Raw genomic sequence first — 24,446 nt, forward strand, 5'->3', positions numbered from 1 at the left:
CACTTAGCATCTCTGTGCTTGATGGTTGCAGAACTTCATGAAGTGATAGGTCTCTCAGACATCTGGCCTGATGCCAGCATTGTCCTTGCATTTTGTGCTGCATGGAGGAATAATTTTTTTTTTTTTTTAAGTTAAGTTGCTTCAGCAAATTCTCCTGTTATTAGGAAAAGACAGCACTGTAAGGAGAGTTGTCATCTTTATTTTAAAATATTGTAGCAATTGATTTATATTCATTCTATTGACATCAATTTTGACAAGTTTTGTGTTCCATTTCATGTAATGGAAATTCAATGGCAGACATCTCAGAAGGGTGGTGTGTAAAAGACTGTAGGCTGTTTTTAATTTTGAAGCCACCTTCATAATTCAAAGCTACAGCCAGCTGAATTTCTGTTGGAATTGAGAAAACTATGCAACCAGATCCACAGATTAAAATGATACCAGCCAAAATTATACTTTAGTACAAAAACCAATTACACAACACTGATTAAATTACTGATCAGTACCTTTTGAAGTTGCTGAAATACACATTAATTAGGTTATTGAAGATTAGAGGTGGTGTTTTTCTGTGAATGATAGGAGTTGGGAGGGAAAGGATTTAAAAACAGTAAAATACAGTAAAATATCAAGAAGCCATTTCTGCTGGTAAGCTACTAAACATAAGTTTTCTTTTTAAATCCAATCACCGAATATTTACAGAAGAGTTTCTGAATATCAAGCAGTTGCCATGGAAATATGGAGACTAAGCAGATAAAAACAACACCTGAAATTAAATTGAATTTGAATGGACATGCAGTTTGCTTCCATCACTTGCATTGTATCAGGCATCTGTACACTGTGCAATATTTTTTATTCAACACATGGTTTGAAACCCAAAGGTAACCAAGAAAGAAATAAGCTGTTACAATTAGCATCTTTATGTAAAATTTCATACTCCACAAAATGCAATTGACACAGGGCTTACACAGAACATTGGGTGATACTTTGCACTCACTGTCATGGCTTGGAAATATAATTCACTGCACAATACTGACAGAATATTTACAGTAAATGAGGGCAATCATTAGTCTCTTATAAATAAGGTGACCAAATATCCCAGCCTTCCATGAATACATGCAGCCCCCTCCATGATGAAGTCATGTCAGTTATTTTGCTCTAATGAGCCTTCTTCTATCCCCATCAGTATTCTAAAAAAAAAAAAAAAAGATATCACACACAACCAAAAGTAGTTGCACAATAACAAAACCCCATTCCTGTTATAAAATTTAAATTCTCAGACATCCTTTTAGTACTGTGTCATTTTAGTTCCATTTCTACTGCTTTACTTCAGTGGGTTTCCCTTTTCCCTGAATGTGATGCTGGTCCCCACCTTGACAGGAGCAGGGAGGACTCTGGAGAAATGAACTGTAAAAAGGCATCATCCCAGCAGTAAAGAAAACAAAAGAACATGGCTTGCAGGCAAGAGGAAAAGGAAGCTGAAGACCCCATTTGTGTCTAGAAGAGTGAAGAGATAATGGACATTTTGGTCGCCTTAGTTACAAGTCTCTCTGTCACCTGCATGCATGGACTTTTGTTTTAGTCTATAAGTGTTGATCTCACAACCACACACAGTTTTATTCAAACACCAAACTGGTGAACAGTGTTATGAACAGCAACCACAAGGATGGAATAGCCTTTTCTCTCAGAAGTCACAAAACAAGATACTCCTTGAAGTCTTCTTTCCAGCTGTGCATATGGATCAGTACAAGTCCCATCTCCTGGTAGCCAGCACTAACCCTGCAGGCATGACCAGCTCAAGCTGTGACCCTTTACAAGTTGTGTACGAGGTTGCCATTAAAGGTGACGTTCAGCAAGGTTTGGGTACCACAGTTACCAGCAAATCACTTTAATGGTGACCAATATATTATAAATTACTCCAACTACACACATATCAGAGAGGATTATTACAGAGACAATATTTTACACTCCTCTACCTGCAGCTTTCAGTTTGGTTTGGTTTGTTGCTGTTTTCTACACGGTGGTGGTCTCCCATGGCGCATAATGTGTTTTTCTAAACTATCCAGGATGGCAACAGCAATCCTTTGGACATGGGGATCAGTGTGGACATTTTCCTTGATGTTGTACAAATGCTGCAAACCACCTTCTTCAATTAACATGCTGCAGTATCTGGCGGCTGTAATAGGATTATAAAAAGGGAATTAAAACCAGAATTATCTAGGGTAAAGGTAGGAGATACTGTAAACACTGATTCAAATCCACTTTTGTCTCCAGGCAGTATTTAAGACACTCCCTAAAGTGCCCACAGAAGTGCATGAGTACTTTAACTGACAACACAACAGAGTTATTTGGACAGGACTCCAGCTGTAATCAGGTCTCCTTACCAGTCTGTCTCAGCTGAAAGCTGGAAAGTGCCCTGCAATATGCACAGTATTCTCTCTTCCTCCCACCTCCTCTACAGGCATTTAAAGTGCACATAAACCAGAAGAAATGAGAATCAAAAGCACTAGTGTCTATGAGTATCCAGGCAATAATAGCCCCTTTCCCAAAAATCCTGATACAGAACAGTTACCCAAAAAATGGTATCAGATATACCACATCATTTGTGGAAGCCTCCAAACTTGGAGAGCAAATACAAATAGTTTGCCAAATATATCGATGGTGGCCTCTCATTAATTATAAGTTGCTACAAATGCCTTTCCAGGGTTTTTTCCACTTGCATTCTGGAATTCAATAAGTTGAAATCACACCCCCATCAGCTGCAGCATTATTAAGAGCAAGGAACAGCTATAAAAAGAGCTGTAGGGTGAATGTAATGTGCAAGCTCCAGAAGTTGTTATGGAAAGGTCAGGATGACTGTAATGCAATCCACAGGGCATTACCTCAGATGGGCCCAATTTCACCATTCATCTCAGTGATGCAACACCAGACTTGTTTTAGTGCTGATGTTGAGCATTTCATTGGGGATCACATTTACTGTGGCACTACAAATATTTCAGTTAGGTTACCTCGTTGAGGTGACTATGACATAGACAAATGGCAGCAGAATAAAAAAATACACAAAAAAAATTTAAACCAATTACTTTCAGACTACTTTACACTGTCATCTATAAGAAGAGGTCAAAATAAAAAGCAACTCCTCTCCAGGACTACTAAAAGCTTTCTTGGTACCAAGCACCAAAAGCTGATGATTTTCCTCCCAAATACATCTTCAAATTTCAGAATTAAACACTTTTTCCCCCACAGTAGGTTATTACATTTGCTACCAAACATTTGGTTTCTCTGCAACTTTGTCCAGAAGTTTCTGGCATCAACTACCATGAGAATGAAACTAATTCTGTCTTGGTCTCAAATTAGGAGTAGGCCAATGCAAACCTCAGTAGCCTGCCATGGTCATTGCTCTTAATTTAAAGGAAATTTGTTGCCCAGCATTAATATTTGCATATTATATTTGACTAAAAACACACGTGCAAGCAAAAAATGTAGTTAAATCTTAACAAATCCACATTTTGGAATTAACACAATGCATCTAACAGTAAAATTTCAGTTAACAGAAGAGATGTAAGGAACTTTTACTACACTCTTTTTCTGCCCCATTTAGTCAAGCTCCTAATGTAGTTTTTCCAGAGGATTAGGAGTGAATACCCCAGAAATTCTTATTTTTTCTCACTTCATGCTAGTGAATAAAATACTAAAAAAAAAAAAAGAATTTTAAGGGTAATATTCTCTCAGTACATACGATTTTTGCTGCAGACATGCTGCATGGCCCACACTGCCCATAACTGGACACCAGGTGTCATGAAACAGCCAAGTAGTGGAAAAAATGGATTGAAAGACCTATTAAAAAAAAAAAGAAACAGTTACTTGCTTTATTACTAGATACTATTGCTTCAGAGGTCCTGCGTCTGTTCATTCAGTCATGTGTTAACTACAGGAGACATTGACAAACATTAAGAGGCTCGTCTGCTGCATCTAAAACTCATTTAAGACAACTACCTGCAAATATCAGATACAGCAGATATGTGGTATGCTTTTTTTCCCCTAACTCTTGATCACAAGACAGGACAATAGTTACCTACCTGTAAGCCACCATCTCACATTCTGGGGTTGGCCAATTCAAAATGGCAGTATGCTGTAAAATACAGAACCAAGAACACTGATTGTTAAATACAAACATTGAAACAAAAATATAAAAGACTGTGATTAAATTCACCATCATTTCTGTACCAGCTGTTCAAGGAGAGATGTCCTCTGGCTGCGACTTAATGTCCAGGCCTGCTCTCCTCGAGATATCAGATGAGCAATTATCCCTGCTGCAAAGTAGCTGACTTCCACCTCCACACTGTGCAACAATTTACTGATGTGGTCTATGAAGTCCTTCCACATTAATTCAGAATGGAGCTCTTTAACTTCAGCTATGTTATTCTGGAATGGGAAATAAATAATTTTAAAAAAGAGAGAAAATGGAAGATGGTGTGAGGAAGATAAACACAAACATGAACTATATTGTGTGAGTAGACACAGATAATCACTCAGATGAGATCTCTGTACATCCAGGTATACCAAAATACTGCTTTTGCTTTAGGAAATTTTTCCAGTCTGAGCAGGAATTTGCATCAAAACAAACAGGTTTTCTTGTAAGTGATTTTATTCCATTAACATGTAGATTACATTAAACCAAAGGCTATTTTTAGCATTCTCAAGCCCAATTTCAAAAAAATTCAGCAGTGCAAAATTCTGCATTCCGATGACTTTCAACCTACTTTTTGCATTTGGACTCTTGTGAAGCCTTACTCTCCTTTCTGAAAAGCTCTTTTTATTTACTCTAACCATCAATTTCAATATAACTTTTGAAGAAACACAAAACAGTCCAAAAACATGTCAATTGTGAATAAAGCACACTATAAGGATTAAAGAGAATGTAAAAAATATTAGGATATGAAACACTAATTCTTCAGATTAACACAGGGTTAAAAAAATCCTTTCAAAATGAAATTTAAAAAGTATATTATTTCAAACTGTTTTTCTTTTTCATCTCACCAAAAGTCCAAGAACTTTCTGTTGGATGGATGATTCAGATGGAAAAGACTGTGGATAAAGGAAACAAAAAAAACCAAGTAAACATTTATGCTTATTATTGAAACAGCTTTAGTTATAAACCCGTGCTGATAATCCACCACCAAGCCCCCCTTCCTCACCTCTAAGACTCTCATGAAAAGTTCCAGCCCTTGGTTTTCAATAAAGTGCCGACACGTTGTTGGAGATTCATCTGTGAGGTTCCAAAGTGCACTCAATGTGAACTTGAGGGTGGTATCTACAAGATTTTGATTTGTTTTCTGCTTCACTATTTGTAGAAGTTGCTGAGGGAAAAAAAAAAAAACAGAAAAATATCAATCTATGGATTAACTCCTCTGCTTTTTTCTGTACTAAGTGGGCAATGCATAGCTGTCATTTATACACAAAGATATATGTGCTTAAAGTTAAACAGTACAAAATAAACTGGTTATTAAACTTTTTACCTCTGCTCTGAACATGGCCTGCTAAAGGAATTTCTTTGTTTCCACAGTAATTACATGTGTAGGGCTATTACAGATGGCAGAAAGCCATCCACAGAACTCTGAACCTTTACAGCAGTATTTACTTCAAATATTCTCATTTAGAGTATCTTTCACCTTAAAGAATGAACTTCAATATGTATCTTGGTATCTTATTTTGCATTAATTGTGTCAAGTTTTTCCACTTTGGCTTACCTTCTAAATAATTTTCACATGAATACATATTAATATGTTCTTAGAATTTTATCTCCTTATGTTTACTTTGTATCTTCAGGAATACTGCTAGTATGAACAGCTGTAGAGGATGGGATGGCAGGAAAGCATCTGACTTACCCTAACAATGAAGAGTTCTGCACCAAGTTGAGCTGTTTGCTCTGTTGAAAGCTGTAAACAAACAAAAGCAAATCAGCATTATTTTAGACTTTAGAAATGTTATCATATCATCTCAAAGCTTAATTCCATACCTTTGCAGCAAGAATGGAAATTATGGCTACAGCCATCCTTTGCATGTTTTGGTCTTCATGATTGCAGAGCCACTGCATAACAAGTTTGGCTGCTTCAAACCTGGAAGTTAAAAAAAAATTAATTTTCAAAAGTCTCAAAAGTATTAGTAAAAGAAAAATGTAAACAGACACGAGAAGAATGGTTCATACTTCTGTAGAAAGAAAAGAAAGAAAAGTAGAAAGACACTGAAATTGGATGTATTATATGAGTCTCTGTCAGCTTTAAGATGTTGACTTAGGTTCTCTTACTTCTAATTATGTATCAGAATGCACAGGAATTGCTTCCAAAGAAGGAAGAAAAATTTGGCACAATTTTCTGAAACAGCAGATAATCACACTTAAAAGTATTCAAACAAAACATTTGAATAGAAAAATATCTGCAAAAAGCAACCTCAGAGAGGGGATGAATTCTGTTACATGGACTTAAGGATAGACCCAGCCAGGTGAAGTTAAAAAACCCCTGTACAACAAAGGATTTTTCAGACCTACACTCAATGGTATATATTTGGGGCAACAGGCCTAAAACAATATAGGCCAGATAAATTCAGCACATTTGAATGATTTAAACTGAGCAAAACCGGAGCCAGAAACAAAGCTTCTGAAGAAAAATATTCTGCAATGCTACAACTTATTTCAACTGACATCTAAAACTTGCCTGTTAAATGGGACATCCTGAAGGATTCTGTCACTGCATAGTGAAAGAAGGCAATTCTTTTGCAGCTGTGAGAAATGAAAAACAATTGCTTCATTAGAAACACACGTATTTCAGGACACTTTCTTGCCATGAAGATATTTCCACGAGGTCCTGGGACGTGGAGAAACCTTTTGTTGAGACCCACAAGACAGAAAGCAGAGAAGTTTAGCCTTGTACCTGCTGATGATTTGGGAAGTGCTCCATGGCCTTGAGGAGCAGGTGAGTGACGTCTGCCAGGAGCCGCACGGGCATGCCGGCCGCCAGGTCCTGCTTGGTGAGGTTGAAGACGCAGGCGCTCGCCGCCAGCTGCACGGGCAGGTTCAGGGGGTGGTTCCTCATGCCGATCACCACCAGCTGCAGCACAAGGTTGGCCCACGTTAGCTGCTCACACATTTGCACACAGACCCCAAGAACAATCTGCCTCCTGCTCGAGGCCACAACAATGACTCACAGCACCCAATTTCTGCCTGCCTTGTACTTGAGTGAGAAATCCATCTGGTGTGATTTTAATTCTCAAGGAATAACATTTTCTTCTGCTCAGCGTGTAGCAACCTCTCAAAGAAGAGGCTGCACAGATTGCAAGAAATTCCTAGAAAGAGCCAGGCTGGGATAGAATCACCAAACCCTTTCAGAAGTGAATGAAGCAGGACAGAGTTTCTGCAGTGCAATGATAATTATGTAATGCCTTGTTGTTTGGTGATGAGCCATTTTGACTCATATCCTGAGCTGCTAGGTCAGGGCAGATTTTTTGCAGCTTCTCCCTGAATGATGTTTTTGGTTATGTATGTTGATTGTGACCTCACCAAATAAACAACTAATAATATTTTTCTTGTTGATACCTGACTGGAAAAGTCTTTTTGATACTGATGCCAAATTTAAGGCCACTTGTTCAACATCAAAGAGGATAAGAAAAATAAAACCCATGTGTCCTACTGGTGCCTCTTTTTAGGATCCCTACAAAACTTCAACCATCTCTGGTGTTCTAGACATAGAAAGCCAATGCCTAGAATGGATTTCTAAGGAAGTTTCTGGGGTCCAGGTTACAGCCCCATACAGAACACTAACAATATCCATTCACCCATTACCCTACTGGAGGGTAACAGTAGAGAAGCTGTCACTTAATTCTCTCCTTATTGTTACTGTTTTGTGAGCATCAGGAGAAGGCACTGCTGTGTCTGTGGGAGTAGACAGACCTTTGATTAGAACCCAAACAGATATGATCTAATGACAGAATTCATCATCTGAAGAATATTTCATATCATAATCAAAGGTATGTGAAAAAATTAATTTACATGCTGCTAAATTTAAATAATTTCCATTAGTAGAGAACAATTTTGCCTAACATAAAACACTACAGGGCATCTTCTACATCACTTGTGTTTAAATATTCTTTATTTTTATTTAACATTACAATTTTAATCTTAAAAAACACAACCAAAAAGGTAAAAGCTTATAAACTAATTTATACTAGGGTTTTGGAGATAAGCTCAGGAAGAACACACGAGAACCATCAAAACTATTATTTTACCTTCAAAATTTCAGGCTTAGTTTTTTCCATGACATGTGTCAGGCTGAATAAATGAAAGAGTGCTTCTCTCACAAAGAAGGCTCGTTCACTGTACCGCTTCAGTGCTTCAGAAATCTGAGTTTCATTTGCTTCTCCTGACACCTGTGAACACAGAAATAATCTTTAGTTCAAAATGTCAACATTTTACTTTCAAAGTTTTGTTCTCAAAAAATGCAAAGCTGCAGTTTCAAAGGCAGTGATTTGGCCAAGTCCTTCAGTAAGCAAATGATTGCCAGCCTGCTTTAGTTTCCATTTAATGATATTTTCTGTTTATAACTGTAAATTGTGTAACTGAAGGTGGTTTGTTCCTCCACTATTTAATGAATCATTGCTGCAATCACTGTTTTTTAAAATTCTTAGGGCAGCATGCAGAACTTGTTCTACTTAACATGGCACATACAAAAAAAGCAAAATGTTTATAAATGAAGTGTCACATTCTGTGCATCCTGTATTGTATACAGGCATATTTTTTTGAAACTTCTGATATCAGGAATACATTAGAGCCTTGAGAGAACTGATAGCATCTTGAATTTTGTTTTATATTCTCCGCTGATCAGAATAGACCAACCCTGTTTACTTACATGTTGCACAGCCAATTATACCCTGCATGAAAAATCTCCACTTGGTTTCATGTTCTCAACAATAATATCTGCCTAGTGTTCATAATTAAATTTCACAGGGCTGCTGTATAGACAGTAATATTTTACCTCTGCTGTTTCCATGAGTTCTGTGTCTTGCTTAATCTTTAGCAGTATCTAGACTAAGCAGTTGAATATTTCAATAGTTACTAATGAATTTAGGTCACCAAAAAAAAAAAAAAAGAAATAAAACCAATCATAGCCTACAGTCTCTTCTTGACAATTATGCCTTTAAAAAAAAGGAATGCAAACTGCATTTTGCTAACCACAGTGCCACAAGTCCATTGTGACTTTCACATTACTAGAACCTTCTTCCTTCTTGCCTTTTCATGGCACAGACAGTTCTGTGAAGCAAGTATTCTGAACAGCAAGGATTACATTGCATTACTTTATATCAAACATGAGGTATAACTTCCTGGTGCTGGATAGAACCACACCAAAGGGGAATTTGCTTTCTCTATGCATTTCAACATTCAGACACTTCAGTATCAGCTGTGACAATTAAGTACTCAATAGACCTGGCCCTTAACAACTGTCAAATGTTTCAGGGGGAAAAAATACAAAATTGTGTAGCTGTGTTACTCCATTTGCCTAAAACAAGAGCATTCTGAATTTTAAAACCGAAGTGGAAAACTGGACTTGCACAGGACAGATTAAACTGTGGACACATTAGGCTCTCTTCCTCATTCCCTCTGCAGCTTCCATCATCCTCAAGACACAGCAGAAAGGAAAACTCAGTGTCAAAGATGACATACCACTGACATGTCTAAAACAACTTTTTTAAAATTAATTCTGACCTGCTCATTCTCCAATAACTGCCTTCAGATTTTACAGAACAGGAAATGATGTCTTGTTGCCTGGCTCTAAAAGATAAATAAATGCACTTCAGAAAACATCATCTCATCCTAAGGGGCTAAGTAACTGAGGATTTGTTCAAGAAGAGGAAGTCTTTCATCCTAAGTTATTGCTTCTCAGGTGATGTATTCATCACGAAAAGACCTTTAAAGATGGGTAGAAATATTGTAAGAGGAAATAGCAGTGGTGATGGAGCATAACAGCAGCTGAGTTATTCAGCTTTATTGTATCTGCCGTGTTAATCATGAACTGCACAAAGCTTATGCAAATTCTACCTCCACCCCTTACACATTGCTGACTTATGCCAGATACTGTCTGGAATCCAGAGAATATTATCCCACTAAGTGACTTCAGGCAAGACAAAGTTCAGCTCTCTTAGATATGGAAAATCAAGATCTAAGGTTCACTGAAAAGGCACAGAAAGCAGATGTCTCTTACAAGTATATGTATATACACAAAATATGTAAATTTAGCAGTCAAAATTAAGTAGGAATTTCACCTAAAGACAGTAATTATAATTAACAGTTTAAGAAAATGTACCTACACACACACATATTTACAAGCTATTAGCTCTATTTTCCCTGCACATTATATTTTTTCAGTGAAATTAATTGCCCCACTTAACCTTCAGGTTTCCTTCTCCTGTTAAGAACTCTGAGTAGCCGGCATCAGTAGCTAGCAGTCCTACAAACTGCATCGTGGGCCGCTGCAGAATGAACGCCTGTACAGCTTTATCTGTGACATGTTTTCTTCCAGAAATGTCCAAAGACACAAGGTTAGGTAAGATATCTTTCTGTTCCAGTAAACGAAGAGCTATGTCCGATGTGAACTGTTTGTCATCCGAAATATCGAGGTGATTCAGGTATTTTAGTTCTCTTATAACATCCAAAATCTGGGTTGTGGTCATTTTCAAGCATTTCAGGTGGTGCATGGTCAAAGACTTGAGCCTGTCTTTGCAGGTGAGGAGTGCTGTTATGTCAGTGACAGAGGTGTTGGATATATCCAGACTTTCCAGCCTGGGAAGTGAAGCAACATCCGCCAAGTCCTCGTTGTAGAAGAGCACGTTGGTGATGCTCAGCGCGCGGAGCCCGGACAGCTGACTGAAACACCTCTCGTAGGGGTCTTCCAGAGAAAGAGTCAGTGAGTTCAGCACCAGGCACTGCAGATTCTGCTGGATCCACTTATTGCTGCCCAGTCCACTGATAATGTCTGTGATTGTGATATCTGCATTCACCCCCGTGGCGTCCAGCTCCACCAGCTTGTGATGGCAGAAGGCTTTGCGGAAAGCCACGGCTGAGATTTTGGCTTTGCGGATACAGGCGCGCTTCAAGCGCATCTGGTTGCCTCGGAAGATGCCCACAGTCCCATCGTTCAGAAGCCCTGTGGGAAAACAGAATCAGTGCTTGGTTCCAGAGTTACACAGCATCACTTTGACATTAAAGGATACAAAGTGTTGGCAGTGAAAATTCATTATAAAGTAGTTTGACTTGGATCATTACACCACCAATCCCAAAATCTTACGTTTGTGATTCTACTTTGAAGATTATGAGGTCATGTTTGGAAAATTCCAGGTTTAAGAATAGGACAGATAAATAAGAAGCAGTAAATGCACATTACCTATTTGGTTCAGAAAATGGAACACACAATAAATAAAATATGGGTATGATTCAAAAACAATCAGACTGCTGCCCTCATTTGCTGCATTTTTCTCACTGAACTGGTTAGAACTGTGCTAAAATCAGAATTTCAAACTTGAGTACAATTCTCCTTTGGCCACAGTTCCACTAACCTCAAGATTGCACTGCCTATCAGTGACCTATTCTCATGTTGCTTTAACTGCATAATCTAGCATTTGATTGAATTCATAAGTAGGATCAATACTAAATTAAGCTAATTAAGTTCTATATGAAGAAGGTAGGAGTGTTGCTCAGAAACAAGCTGAATGTGAGAAAAAAACCTAAGAAGTGATTCAAAGAATAGAAAGAGGAGGGCAAGGAAAGGGTGAGAAGGAGAAAAAGACAGCAATGAAAAAAGAAAAAGCAATCTTATTTAGTATTTTTTTACCTCATAGAAAGAATGTGTAAGTAGCCTTTTCTTACAAGACACTGGCAACATCCTAACTGAAACAATACATTGAGTTCCCTGAATTATCAAAAATGCATTGAATATACAACTATGAAATCTTGGTGTCTTATCAACAGAAGGATTACGAAAAGTCATGTGAAGCATACAGTTGCACAACCATCCACACAAAAGGAGTAGGAAGGACATGTCCTAGTTTTGCTCCTACAGGGTTATAAATGTCAACACTCCTAGCTTTTCATCTCCTAACTTCACACATACTTAATAAAGAAAATTATATATGTATAAAAATGCAATATATTTTTATAATAACATCATTTCCACTACAGTTTGGATTTAAGTAATTGCCTCTATGACAAAGGCAAATATAAAAATTTGCAGACCTTTCTAAGGAACAAATGGTTCAGGTATTTCTGACCAAGTAGTAAGGGGACTACTTTGCTCTTTTGCAGGAAAAGCAAAAATATGGGATGAAACAACTGGTGTGGAGCAGAAAAAAATAAAAACAGTAAATATAATTTATAGTTTGGTTAAAGTATCACTAAATTACTTCTTAATTTTTGTTAATCACTTCATTTAAGGACCAAAGCTCTCTCCTCTCTCTCCTTGGCCTACCTTAGCAACACTGTGTTTATCTGCCACACACTTTTTTCCATCCTGCATTCTCTGTGTTTGTGACATTTTCGTGTCTAGAAGTGTCTTCACCACTGGCAGCACTGGTAGTAAATTTCTGGTAATTCAGTTTCCTTGAATCTGATTTCTTGGGACTACTCTAAATAATTCCTTATCAGAAAGTAGTGTATATTAAAAATTACCTTTTTTTTTTTTTTTTTTTTTTATGAGCTTGTCTATTTTAGGACCATTCTTTCTGTTACTTCTGACCAGAACAACTTGAGAAAACCATTACCTGCCCAGTAAGACCCAAATAAAATCTGCACCTATAGGACAGGGTGTTTGGTCTGTTTACAGTAATTTTTCTAGTGTCATGTCTCATTTTTTAACAAAAGTCTCCAGCATCTCAAGGAATGGGTCTCTTATCTCTAGCACGATTTATATCTTTACTTTTTCATGATAAGAAGTTTTATTATACAAATTTTATCATGCTTAAAGCAAGCAACCAAGATGTCAGCCCTAGCCTCAGAGAAATGCTGACAGAGAACCAGTAAGCCAGTACACAAAACGTAAAAATATCATAAGATTTTTATACCACTCTAAAACTAAGTGCTTTGAAACAAATAATTCCATGTCAATAAAAGTGTTAAGTGAGATAAGAAATTGTCTTAATGAATCACAAGTTTATTCTCTAGCTAAATCACATGGGCACACAGTAAAAAAAAAAAAATCAATTAAATGGTCTTCAAGAGGTATTGTTGCTAGAAGTAGTAGAATCTTTTTTTATTTCTGAAATGATTGAAAGAAGATTGAAGAATGTTCAAATAAAGGAACAGTAAAATCAAAAACATTAGTCTTAAGACTAAGAACTTTCTATTTAGATCTGTGTGGCAATGCAAAGCTCAGCTGAAGCTGTGTAAAGCAAAAATAACAAAAATTCTCTGTTAAGGGATTACAGAACACAGTTTTAACAGCTGCAACAGCAGATTCTAATAGAAAATATAGCAGAACTGCAATGTCACATTCCAGTAAAATAAGTTCACCACTGACCCACAAATGATTGTTTTTACCATGAAATGCCATCGTCTGCAGCAGTCGATCAGCCACTTCTTGAGGGAACATTCCTGGCTCCTGCAAGCAAAGTGTTCCATCTTGCCTTTCTGTGCAGAACTTCTCTAGGTTGGCAGTCAGGAAATTCAAACAGATATCAAGTAAAGAATATGGAGAAGCTTCCTCCTGTCACATGCAAAATACAATGAAATAAAGGAGATTTAGTCAAGGCATTCTTTCTACAAACCTTCCATTACTCTATAATGTCTTTTTTTGTTAGTCTGGCAAATATTATGAGAGGAGATGTCTCCCTCAGAGCCACATGAAGTCAGGTCACACAATGAACAACTGGCCAAACTGATGGGAGCCTCCTTCCCCAGCCACCCCCAGAACCACATCCAGTCACATCTGCTGTGCTTTGAACCCTACTTGGGTTCCCAGAGGAACAAAAGCAATTACTGAAAAATAATTTTAATTTATGAAGTCTACTGTGAATTAATAATTCAAGACAGGCTGAAAGAAGATTTAAAAATCAAATTATACTTCTGCATTTAAAATATTTATTTTAATCTTTCATTTAACTCAACGCATATTAGAAGTCTACTACCAACCTACACAAGAAATGCAGATACTGCAGATAAAATGCATATATAGGAGCAATTTTTGATACTGAAAAGGGCAGCCAGAGCTTCACATCAAAAAATGAAACCCAAAATGAACTCGTTTAATTCCAAATCTTGTACAGCAATAAACTAACATGTATTACAGTAATCCATTTCCTCTTTCCAGGCACTCTGCACCTGGAAATCATCTATGGCACAAGTCTAGGTAAAAAGGACAAGGCAGAATATAAACTTGACTTTTTGCCTCAGAGTTTGAGGTTGTACATTGATACATGAAAATCTCAAAGGGTTTTTTTAATCCCTGTCTAATAATAACCTACTGTTTTCAGCCACACAGATTAATCAACATAAAGAATGACTCTCAGCACTGTGAATCATTCCCAGCACCACACAAAAGAAGGCCAAGTGACTGGTACATACTCCCCCAGACAATATTGAAAATAACAGCATCAACTGTTGTCACATCTCATCTGTTAAGAAAAATAGTAGCTTCCCTTTTATACAGAAAGTTCTGGATCATTTAACGTTTCTCTCTCAGCTCATTTAACTTTTGTTGCTTCAATTGCCTAATATGGAGCACTGAAATATGTAAAAGGTTATACAGAAGAAATATAAATAAGGTTACAGAGATAAAGCTTCTAAAATAAGGTGCACATATTTGAGGACTGGGAGGTACCACATTGGGACAAAGATGGAATGGAGTCTATCTTTAGTGAATCATGTATTAACAACAATTAGAGACTACAGTTTAATAGCTCCTGAAGACTTAAGTACAGGCTTGGGAAATAAAATCTCCAAATTATTCAAATGCAAGCTCTTTCTGCAGCTTTTGATATGCAACTTTTATTCCTTTAACTCAGTTTTGCTAAGTGCTAAAGTTTCATCATTTTTTAAGCTTTGTTATTACAGTGTATCATTAAAAAAACAGGAGTTACTTTGTAATGCAATTTGCTCCCATACCAGGGAAGGGCAATTTTGGCTGCCTCCAACTGTAAGATGACAAGAAAACAAAGGACAGAATTTGGAATTGTAAATGTCTTTTGTTTCTTTGTAGTGTGCTATGATGCCTGACTATTTTAAAACAGTACATTTTTTATATGAGATGGGAAATTTTCCTTTTAAACTTGAAATCAATATATATACTCAGGACTACTATGACAACTGATAAATAAAAAAAATACAACACAATCTTTACTTAAAGGTGTATGAAAATCATTCCCACTGAAGCAAAGACATCCACATCTCCATTAGATCTTGTGTTTCTAATTTGATGTTTAAAGATGACAAAACCAGAATACTGTCTCTCTTCGTTCCTCCTGGAACTGTTCCTTCCTGTCTGCCAGAAGAGCTGAAACACTTTGATGTACCAGTGAACAAACTCCAATGAGAATATTTAGCCCTGTAGATAGGCCACTGGCATATGACTCAGAAAACTATTTTTTCAGCCAGTATCTCTAAGTGGCCAATGTGTCCTTTGGAAATGCAAGTTTAATTTTTATATAATCCCTCTGGAAGTTCACACAGGACATCTCCACTCAATCAAGGAACAAAAACCACAAGCAGGGATCAATTATACTTGCAAACAACACAGTTCTGTTTTTATAAACTTCACTCATTCCCATTATAGGAGCCATTTGTAATATTTCTTCAACTTGCTGCCAAAAGGCTGAGAAAATACCCCTGACAAAGGCTCCTGAGGTAACCTGGGCAGACAGGCAAAATGTTTTTATCTGTATCTAATAAAGTCCTCTGAGAAGCATCCTAAAAACAATTTCCTAGACTGCCTGCTACTGAAATAGAACAACTCAAATGTAGTCTGGAAGCCTTTCATATGAGCTGGAGACATTCCTTTTCTCACTCCCCTATACTTCAAGACAATATTGCCCAGTTAAAGTTGTATTTAAGCTCTTACAAGGTCAGAATTTAAGTGGTTCCTTTCTCTAGCTCTGCTTTTGAATGTCAGGTTGAAGACAAACCTGCCACTTGTTTTCTAATCACTTCACTTTCTGCCTAATGAGACATTATAAATGTATGTCAACCATATAAGAGCACTTAAATTTTTTGGTTATTATTTAATAAACATCACCCAGCAGTTTTTGAGTAGAACTTCTCTTATGCTGTTTTACTTTTTCATAGTCATCTCAATTATCTGATACTTCAATTAACCTCACAGTTTCTTTCATTATATCAAATTAATTGAGTAGGAAACAAATATAAAAATTATTTCCCCAAACCACAGAATTATGAATTACATGATGCAAGCTGGGGTCTTCATTAACTAAAACATATATTATGATAGTAATGTGACACATCTAAAGCCTGACTAGCTTATGGAATAGCACAAAAAGTAGAATAATTGCATTTAGATGGGCTTTAAAAGGCTTATTTATTTTTTTTAAAAAAAAACAACTTTGTAAGTATTCAATATAATCAAGGCAAACCAAAAGTGTGCAGGGGGATGGGGTAAACTGCCTGGCTGCTGGCCTCTAACAGTAATCCAATACAGTGGTGAACTGAAATGCAAAACCAGATTCAACTTGATGTTACCAGCTCAGCTTCAAGCTCACGCCAGTTGGAAAGGTTCTCCCAAAGAACATTATCCTCCACATTTTCTTCTGAGAATTCCATTAATCAGCTTCAAATACCACGAGAATATACTCAACACATATTTCGAAGTGTAGTTAAAAAACAAAAAGAACTTAAGGGGACACATTAAAGCTCCAGGAATAAGTTAAAGACTCTTAAGGCAAACATTATAAACCCAGATTAACTAGCTGAGTGTAAGTACCAAAATAAAATCCCGTTTCTTTGGGGAAGCATCACCAGGCAAGTACCTCCTTATATAACAGTACCTAAACAAAAATAAATTAAACAGGTATAACTGTTGTTTTCTGTCAGTCATTACAATCAAGCTTTGCAAAAAAAAAAGTTTAGAAAAAAATTCCACTGCTGTGTGGACCTTTCTCATACAGTGGTTGTGATCCTACCAACTCCAGCCTGACAGATTCAGTTCTTATAGGCTCCATCTCTCAGACTCATTAAAAATCAAACTTTTTTTTCCCATCAGTAGTGTTTTGGTTTGGCTGGTTCTAGTTCCCCCCTCAATAAACCAGTATTTAACACCGGAAGACAAATACCAATTTAATTTCTAACAGAGCCATGTCTGTGATGTGCTCCCCAAGTTTTACACCCAATTGCAGACTCAGGATGACAAACCCCAAATATGCAAAGCCTCTGTAAGCCAGGCCCACATGCTTTTCCCACTCTGAAGTCTCAAAGGATGAGATGGGTACAGGGTTAGGTTCCAATTTGTGGTGATCATTTCTCTCAAAACATTAACAGGAAAACAAGAAAGCAGTAATTTAGAGCCTTGCTCTTTGGTGTTGGATGTACCATGTTTTCCAGCTATGTTCCACCTCTCCACAGCTCCATAACTTTACTTACTTTCTTAAAATGAACATTCTTAAAACAATTAAGAAATAGCAACTCAATCAACAGCCACCAAAATTCTTCTGAGTGCTAAAAGATGAAAGGCACTGAAAAATAAACAGCTTCATGATTTATGCTACTAAGAAAGCTTTATGATTATCCTATTTAAATTAAGTTAAATGGAATTAAACAGAAGTAGGTGATTTATTAGCCAGATTCAAGGAAGGATTATGCTCAAAACTCCAGTTTAACATTAACTATTCTGGCACAAGAAGTGGGAACATAGAGATTAAAGCTGCTACTGATACCAAATTAGCAGTGATCACAAGAGGCCTAAAATTAAATAGTGCCCCATTAGAATGACATAGTAATGCCACTTATTTTACGATTAATATCAAGAACTTCAGATACAAGTTCATCAATTAGAAATTATAGAGTGTGGAACCGTAGTGTGCTGAACCACAAAAGAACAAGGTGAAGCAGCCAACGAAGGTGCCAGGAGAAGCATAAAAAAAAGGGAAGGATTAAGTCACTATCAAAAACTCAGGAGATCTCACAGGGCTATTTATGTCAAGGGATACCTGCACCATTTCATTTTAAAGGTAACTCTTAAAGCTACTAGAATCCCCTGGAGAGGAAAAGCACATTGGGAATAGGACATAAACCCAGCTTTTCTTAGCCTAGAAGATCAAAAGGTGAGAGATACAAATGCCACCTATAAATAAATACAGCACAATGAATATAAACTATAGACAGAAAGAAGCCATTAAGGAGAAGCACACTGCAAGCACAGCAACAAAGGTATGTAGAAATGCCATGAACTGGAAGTTTTGCCATAAATTTAGACATCAGCACATAGTTAAACATTCTACCCTAGTTCACTGATTAAAAGAGCAAGCACAAAATGTACCTACTTCAATAACAATGACACATAACTTTATTAGGGAATTGACTGAAATTAGGCTTTTAATGACAAGGGATGAGACTAGATTGCCCAGGAAGCTTCTGCTAGTCCTTGAAAAGCAAATATGCACACTCATGTCTGGAGCAGAGGAGCAATCCCAACAGCTCCCATATGCTGTGCTCCGGCCTGTCTGGAGAAGGGAAAGGCTGCTCCTTTGGCAGCCCCGTGCTGGAAGAGCTCGGCGCGGCCCACGCACCGTGTCCTGCAGCCAGAGCCCGGACAAAGCAATTCCCGGTGGGCAGGCGCTGCTGGGGCTGGCAGGAGCCGGAGGCTGTGCCGCGCCGGGCTGCGCCCTCCGGCCGCGGGGCTCTGCCCCGCTCCGCCCCGGCCGCGCGGAGCCGTGAGGGGCGGTCCGGGCGGCGAGCCCGGCCCGGCCGTCATCGCCCTCCCGGCGCCCCGGGGACACGCCGAGCCGGGACTGAGCCTCCCTCCCTGCCGTGCGCCGGGTCCTGAGCGCCTTTTACATAACAGGCGGCAGCGGTTACACAACGGGCGGCGGGGCTGGCCGGCCCGGCCGCGGTGCCGGCGGGAGGGAGGGCAGGGGGCTCCGCCTGAGCCCCTCAGCCCGGCTTGGCCGCCGCCATGGCGGCCCCTTCCCCGGGGTCACCTCCGCTACCTGCGCCGGGTCCGGCACCCGGGGCTGCAGGCGAGCAGCTCCCTTCCCTTCCCTTCCCTTCCCTTCCCTTCCCTTCCCTTCCCTTCCCTTCCCTTCTCCCTCCCTGCCCGCCACCCCCTCACCATCGCGGCGCTGGGTGCCGCCGGCGAGCGCCCCGCCAGCCGGTCCCGTCGCTGGGCTCCTTCTCTATTCGCTTTTTTCCTTTCCCTCCCTTCCCCCGTGTTTACCACCCCCGACCTGGAAGTGAATGTTGCAACCGGCCGGGAACCCGCCTCCCTTAAAGGGGCTGCGCCAGCACAGGTCCGTGCCGGGGCGGCGGAGCGGAGCCGCAACACTCGCGTTTAAGGCTCGAAGCGTGGGGAGAAGGCGCCACTGCGCTGCAAAGAGCATCAGCCCCGCTTGGTACGAGCGTGTGGGACCTTTCTTCGGCCCGGTTGTTCCGGTAGTGCAGCTGGGACCGAGAACTCTGAGGCGCCGGTGAGCAGCAGCTCTGGGCACCTCCCACAGCCGTGGACGGGCGTCAGCTTCGCACCTCGTGCTCTCAAGCCTCTGTAATTTAAGTATTTCCTGCACAAACTGGTTTGTTCTGGTAATATGAATAATAACCTGCACCACTACAATAAGTTCTGCCTCCTGCTTTGGAGGGGAGCTTTGCTATAAGCATAAACCATTCCATACAAAGTAACTCCAGGTTTCAGAAAACAGTACTAGTGAAGAAAACTTGTCTCCCAACCAATACATACAATGTACTGTTGGTCAAGAGAATACAGTTATTTCTCGTTTCAAGGTACAGCGTAAAGAGTGATACAATTGCCCTATCCAAATAAAATGAGTTAGAATATAGAATTTATGTAAAATAATTGCTGATTCTATATGCAGAAACTTTGGATAATGGTTGTTTGCAAACTAGCAAGACACATAAATATTAAAGAACAGTTGCTAAAATTACTTATGTTTCTGTCTTTACAAGATGGCAAAAGATTATATTATATAAAACACAGTTTTACCAGTTTAAAGGCTGCATAACAAAGAGTTCCAATTCTTTAGATTAGGCTGCTGATGTAGAGAAAATAAATTACATGCTCAGGATCTGACAAACACAGAATTAAGAATCTTCATGTTCTGAATTTAACCACTTAAAAACCTAATCTGCTTAGAAGAAACAACTTACATAATTATGGACACAGATATTAGCTTAGATAAAGAAGCAGCTCATACTATTATTCTTAGTCCATTACGTGTTTCTTCCACTTGATAATGTCTTTGCAAGATTCCAGACTATTCTTTCAATGGCTTTTCAATTCACTGATTCACTCTGACCTATCACCAGATGTCTTGTTTTCTGAATTTGTGATAGGAACTGGGCTCAGGCAGTGAACTTTCAGTGACAGCCTGACCCCCTGCTCCCAGTGCCTGTTCTTAGCCTGCCTCCCAGTACTCAGGAATCCACTCCTGGTATGGAGCATATGGTTGAGTTGGCACAGGCTCAACATTGGCATCAGAAACTGAAAAGACAAAATCCCAGCAAGAGCAGACTCTCCAAGGACTTAAACTAATAAACTCAAGGAATTTCTACTCAGCCTACAGTGCAAACTGAAATGTTTTCAAAGCTGGATTTCCAAAGAAACAGTATTGTGGTACAAAAGCAGTTCATCTTCTAAAGGCCCCATCCAGAATGGAGATTCACACAAATATTTTCAGATTGCAGCCAGCACTGGCCAAGCAATGTGTATCTTCTACCTGCAGTCTCACACATGTGGCAGTGGGTTTTGGTCAATACATATTGAAAACAAGATTTTATCTGTACATGGAAAATGTGTTTTAACTACAAACCAAAATTTTAACAGTCAGAAGTTTTAAGGAAATGCTTTTGAAGGTGTAACTGGAGTTTCAGCTATGCACCTGGCAGGGTTTGCTGCCAGTCCAGCTGTCACAGTTGGTGACAGTTAGCTCTAGCCCTTAATAAAGAATAAGGCTTCTTCCTATGGGAGACTCTGCACAGGATTTAACTGAGTTTTATTTATCCCAAAAACTTGTCAGGCCAGTGTTTTCCTACTAAAATAATTTAGGACAAAGCATTTGCAAATATTGTGAATATTCTTTGAAATTTAACTCTGATTTTAAGCAATTTATCACACATAATTCTAATGTGCTACTTTACTCACAGAAAATTCAGTTTTTGCTCAGAACTGCTGGAATTCGATAGTGTGCCATGTTCTCTGTAAGTATTCTGTTGCCACATTTGGGTTAAATTAATCCATAATATTGTGGGTGCCCAAGGCCAGGTTTGATGGGGCTTTGAGCAACCTGGGATAGTGGAGGGGGCTGGCAGGGGGATGGAACAAGATGATATTTAAGGTCCCTTCCGACCCAAACCATTCTGTGACTCTCAGATCCAGGAGAACCAGGGTTCATTGTGTGTTAAGTGCTTACCCGTTTCTGGGTGTTCCAGTGCCCCGGCACTGTCTGCTGAGTGCAGGTTCCAGTACTTTAAAAAGCACCTGTGAGAGCTTTTGTGGTAACACAGAAAGGAGTGGTGGCTGGGAGCAGTCTCTCACAGCAGCACCTCTGTTCTAAAACGGATTTGGAAATCACCGAGCTTTAATCCAGCCAAAAGTGTGCAGGAGGCAGATCGAGGAATAGGGAAAGCCACCCTGCTCCTAGGCCATGCATAGTGCAATTAATGTACTGCCATGTCTCAGTTTATGGCTTGTGCTGAATCAGACCTCGGGAATACGCACCCGGTGCTGCCAAACTGAAAGTAAAATTCTAACTGTGTGTTATCGCTTAAAACTGCTGAACGGCCAGAGTTCCCGGTGACCCCGGGAGCGCACAGCAGGAGCCGTAACGAGAGGAGCCGTAAGAGAAGGTGCGCGAAGAGAGGATGGGAAGAGACGGGGGAGTGGCCGGAGGAGCGGCCACGGGAGGGGCGGCCGGGGCCGGGTGCGGGCCCGGTCCGGGTCCGGAGCGGGCGGAGCGGCCGGGCCCAAAGCGGGCGGAGCGGGCGGGGCCGGGGCCGGGGCCGGGTGCGGGCCCGGTCCGGGTCCGGAGCGGGCGGGGCCGGGGCCGGGGCCGGGCCCGGAGCGGGCGGGGCCGGGGCCGGGGCCGGGCCCGGAGCGGGCGGGGAAGGCGCGGTCCCGGGAGGGCGGTGCCGAATCGAACGCTCGGCGCTCGCGGGAAGCGCCGCAGGATCGCGCCGTGACCCAGCGCGGCCATGGCCGGCTTCATCAACTTCGCGGACGAGGAGGAGGTGCGGGCGTACCTGGAGAACCTGCACGTGGAGTACAGCTACCAGTGCTTCAAGGAGAAGGACCCGGACGGTACGGCCGCCGCCCCCCGCCCGCCGCCGCGGGGCCGGCGGGAGGCTCAGCCCGTGTCCCGTTCCTTGCAGGCTGCCAGCGCTTCGCCGATTACCTGGACGCCGTGAGGAAGGACTTCGTGGCGGCGGCGCGGGTGCTGCGCGACAACTGCGAGGTGCACGGGCACAGCGAGAGCTGCTACAAACTGGGGGCCTACCAGGCCCTCGGCAAAGGTGGGCATGGGGTTCTGGCGCTCCTGCACCTCCCCGGGCAGCCCGTTCTGATACCTGGCCACCCTCACATCTGCCTTGTCCTCCTGACCTTGAAGGAGCAACTACCTGTCCCGCTCCTTTCATGGTCACCTCATAAAAGCTGGGGGAGGATGGAAAACCTAAAATTGCTTCCTTCTGAAACATCAGCTGTATGTTAACTATGTATTAGCTTTTTATAATTACAACTGTTTAACAGGTAAGTACAGCCAGTGCTCAGTGTTGCTGCATATTCAGTTCACAACATTTCTTCCTGTCAGACAAAAGAAAGAAAGAAAGAAATAAACTCAGATACTGGTAATATGCATACCTAAGTAGTCTCCGAGTCTAGTCAAAATGTATTTGCTAGCACAGTAACAGAAAGCACTTAAATTAGTCAGAGATCTTCCAAAAGACAGTACTAGTAAAGAACAATATTTTTATTGTAGTTCAAACCTAGTTACAGTTATGGTGTAGGTATACTGGCAAAATAATACTTGCCTAGTGTAAGATATTAAATCCATGGATGTAGTAGTGGAATGAGTGTTTTGTGGATCTGGGTTATTTTTTGGATACTGGTGCTATTGTGATTACTGGTGAGTGGAGGACAGTTTTCTAAGTCAAAGACATTGGCAGAATGTTTATCACTGGGACAACAGTAATGTCTCTGAAGTCCTAAATATTGACCATAATATCTAAAGTGATGGATGCTGTATTTCCAGTGGGAAGCATCCTGCAAAGCAAGAAGCTCCCAGCTGTTTTAACATATCCTCACAGTACTGTCTTGACTAACAGGTGGACTCAACCCGGATTTGAAAGCTGCCTACAAATCTTTCATCAAGTCATGTGAGAAAGGTGGGAAGAAGTCAGCAAATGCATGTCACAGTGCTGGGCTGCTGGCCCAGGACGGGAAAGCCAACAATGATCAGCCTGACCCTGTGGTTGCTAGAGACTATTACACAAAAGCCTGTGATGGCAATTTTGCTCCCAGCTGCTTCAACCTGAGTGTGATATACCTGCAGGGAGCACCTGGGGTCCCCAAGGACATGAGCCATGCCTTGAAGTACTCACTGAAAGGCTGTGAGCTGGGGCACGTGTGGGCTTGTGCCAATGCCAGCCGCATGTACAAACTGGGAGATGGTGTTGAGAAGAATGATGCTAAGGCAGAGGATCTGAAAAACAGGGCAAAACAGTTGCATAATGAACAGAAAGAAGCTGCAAGTTCTCTAACATTTGGGGAGTAAAAGTTGCAGAGTTGGGGAGTTGGCAGTTGCAGATATTAAGACTGGTTTTTAAATGGCAAGTGAACTTAATATTTAAATTGTGAGCGTACAGTTTTCATTTAAATAAATATCCTGTATTTGGATATGCAAATAAAATTATATTTTTGTGGATACAATAAATGTCTGTCTCTGCTGTGCCCTTCTATGTTTTTGAACACACAAGTTGTTAATTGTATTTTGCTTGCAACCTCCTTTCTTTTTAAGGAAGCCAAAATATTCCCCCAAGGTTTCAAGCACAAAGGATTTCTTTTGTGTCCAACGCTTCAGTATCTAGGCTTGTGCTCTGACCAATTCTAAAATACACAAAAATCACAACTGCAGGTAATCCCAGCTTGGGCAGTCTGAACTGTTCCATTTCCCACAAGCATTTTTAGAACTTTGATGGCTGCACACTTGAGCGAGCTGCTCTAAATCATGGATGTTCATCTGTAATT

At 40.3% G+C, this 24,446-nt stretch overlaps 2 protein-coding genes across 2 annotated transcripts; one reads left to right on the top strand and one right to left on the bottom strand.

The window, feature by feature from the left end:
* Positions 1-177: 177 nt before the first annotated feature.
* Positions 178-19,407, bottom strand: LOC110470129 (protein zyg-11 homolog B). Its single transcript, XM_077785352.2, has 14 exons — positions 19,305-19,407; positions 13,571-13,736; positions 10,432-11,186; positions 8,275-8,415; positions 6,924-7,100; positions 6,708-6,772; positions 6,014-6,113; positions 5,883-5,933; positions 5,193-5,354; positions 5,035-5,082; positions 4,222-4,419; positions 4,074-4,126; positions 3,734-3,831; positions 178-2,170 (listed from the first exon to the last, which is right to left on the bottom strand). The coding sequence occupies exons 1-14, from the start codon at positions 19,305-19,307 to the stop codon at positions 1,980-1,982; spliced, it is 2,208 nt and encodes a 735-aa protein (XP_077641478.1). The 5' UTR covers positions 19,308-19,407; the 3' UTR covers positions 178-1,979.
* A 2,950-nt stretch (positions 19,408-22,357) lies between these two features.
* On the top strand, positions 22,358-24,132 carry COA7 (cytochrome c oxidase assembly factor 7). The gene is made up of 3 exons (XM_021529519.4): positions 22,358-22,502; positions 22,574-22,714; positions 23,525-24,132. The coding sequence occupies exons 1-3, from the start codon at positions 22,397-22,399 to the stop codon at positions 23,971-23,973; spliced, it is 696 nt and encodes a 231-aa protein (XP_021385194.1). The 5' UTR covers positions 22,358-22,396; the 3' UTR covers positions 23,974-24,132.
* The last annotated feature ends 314 nt before the right edge of the window (positions 24,133-24,446 follow it).

The sequence above is a fragment of the Lonchura striata genome, chromosome 8 (genome assembly GCF_050655825.1).
Source record: "Lonchura striata isolate lonStrDom1 chromosome 8, ASM5065582v1, whole genome shotgun sequence".
Lineage (NCBI taxonomy): Eukaryota > Metazoa > Chordata > Aves > Passeriformes > Estrildidae > Lonchura > Lonchura striata.

Bases quoted from the DNA above. Each gene is read 5' to 3' on its own strand.
- LOC110470129 (XM_077785352.2), bottom strand. The intron at 8,416-10,431 runs GTTAAGTGGGGC...CTGTGTTCACAG, and splicing joins CAGGAGAAGGAAACCTGAAG to GTGTCAGGAGAAGCAAATGA. The intron at 3,832-4,073 runs GTAGGTAACTAT...TTTTTTTAATAG, and splicing joins TGTGAGATGGTGGCTTACAG to GTCTTTCAATCCATTTTTTC.
- COA7 (XM_021529519.4), top strand. From the start codon at position 22,397: ATGGCCGGCTTCATCAACTTCGCGGACGAGGAGGAGGTGCGGGCGTAC. The intron at 22,503-22,573 runs GTACGGCCGCCG...CGTTCCTTGCAG, and splicing joins CAAGGAGAAGGACCCGGACG to GCTGCCAGCGCTTCGCCGAT. The intron at 22,715-23,524 runs GTGGGCATGGGG...CTTGACTAACAG, and splicing joins CTACCAGGCCCTCGGCAAAG to GTGGACTCAACCCGGATTTG.